Source organism: Bison bison, unplaced genomic scaffold (genome assembly GCF_000754665.1).
Source record: "Bison bison bison isolate TAMUID 2011002044 unplaced genomic scaffold, Bison_UMD1.0 scf7180017864360, whole genome shotgun sequence".
Lineage (NCBI taxonomy): Eukaryota > Metazoa > Chordata > Mammalia > Artiodactyla > Bovidae > Bison > Bison bison.
Window position 1 is genome coordinate 1,282,968 of NW_011494932.1, and position 1,053 is coordinate 1,284,020.

Consider the following 1,053-nt stretch of genomic DNA (forward strand, 5'->3'; position numbering starts at 1 on the left):
TTTGATCCCTGGGTCAGGAAGATCCCCTGGAGGAGGGCATGGCAACCCACTCCAGTATTCTTGGCTGGAGACTCCCACGGACAGAGGAGCCTGGCGGGCGCCAGTCCATGGGGTCACAGAGTCGGACACGACTGAGTGACTAAGCACAGCACTTCCAAGTGCAGCCAACATCCCCGAGCCGCCCCTCCAGGCCAGGCCACTTGAAAGGGGGCACTTGTTCTGAATCTGAATCTCAGGCTCAGGGAAGGTTTGCCCGGCCCTTCTGGGGTTGGTGCCTTTCCTGGCCGCAGGCACAGAGGGCTGCCTCATCCGGGGGCCTGACCGCCGCCTCCCTGGGGTCCTGGGAAGCCAAAGCCGGCCGTGGGGGCCTCCTGAGAAGGGCCTAGCGAGGCCTGGGAGCCAGCGTGCCCGCCGCCCCAGGTCTGCCTGTGGCAGGGGGAGCCGCCAGGCCGCGGCGGGGCCTGGACTCAGGGTGCCTCCTCCCCTACCCCTCCCAGGCCTTCCTGAGCTTTGCCCTGGTGTTCTGCGCCCTCGTACAGGCGGCCTTCTGGAGGGCCCACAGCCCCACTCAGGTAAGCGTGGCCCTGCCACGCGGGGGAGGCCCTGCTCCCTCTCTCCTGCGGCCCCCGGGGGAGGCAGGCGGGTGTGGGGACCATGCTGGGGACACTCTGCCTGCGGGCCGGCCCTCTGCTGGGCTGAGAGCGGCAGCTCCTGGGGCAGGAAGGGGGCAGGCCCTCCCGGGGCCCGGAAGATGGCACCTGGGGGGTTGGTGGAGGGGAGCCTCCCAGGCCTGCAGGGTTGACTGGAGGGGTCGGCTCCAGAAAAACGTACCTTCGAGGACTGCACCCTGACGGGGGCCGGGCCTGGCCAGGAGAGAGGCCCGTTAGCAGCAGGGGCTGCGGGACAGGGGACGGGGTGTCCAGCGGTCCTTCAGGGCGGCCCTGACCTGCCTGCAGGCGGGCTGCCTGGTGACCTGCTCCTTCCATTGTCACCGGGGGCTGTTCCCAGGGATGTTCACTTTGGTGGTGACTGTGGCGATGGTGGGGGTGGGTC

The 1,053-nt window shown here is 68.9% G+C and overlaps 1 protein-coding gene across 7 annotated transcripts in view; it reads left to right on the forward strand.

The window, feature by feature from the left end:
• The window catches only part of TSPAN32 (tetraspanin 32), an 18,495-nt gene that overhangs the window by 7,870 nt on the left and 9,572 nt on the right, over positions 1–1,053 (forward strand). For 6 of the 7 annotated variants that reach the window (XM_010855214.1, XM_010855215.1, XM_010855216.1 and 3 more), the window contains exon 5: positions 498–572. The exons of the other annotated variant lie outside the window; for it this stretch is intronic. In XM_010855214.1, coding sequence (XP_010853516.1) covers positions 498–572 — 75 coding nt within the window. The remainder of the gene's footprint in view (positions 1–497; positions 573–1,053) is intronic. 7 annotated transcript variants of the gene reach the window in all.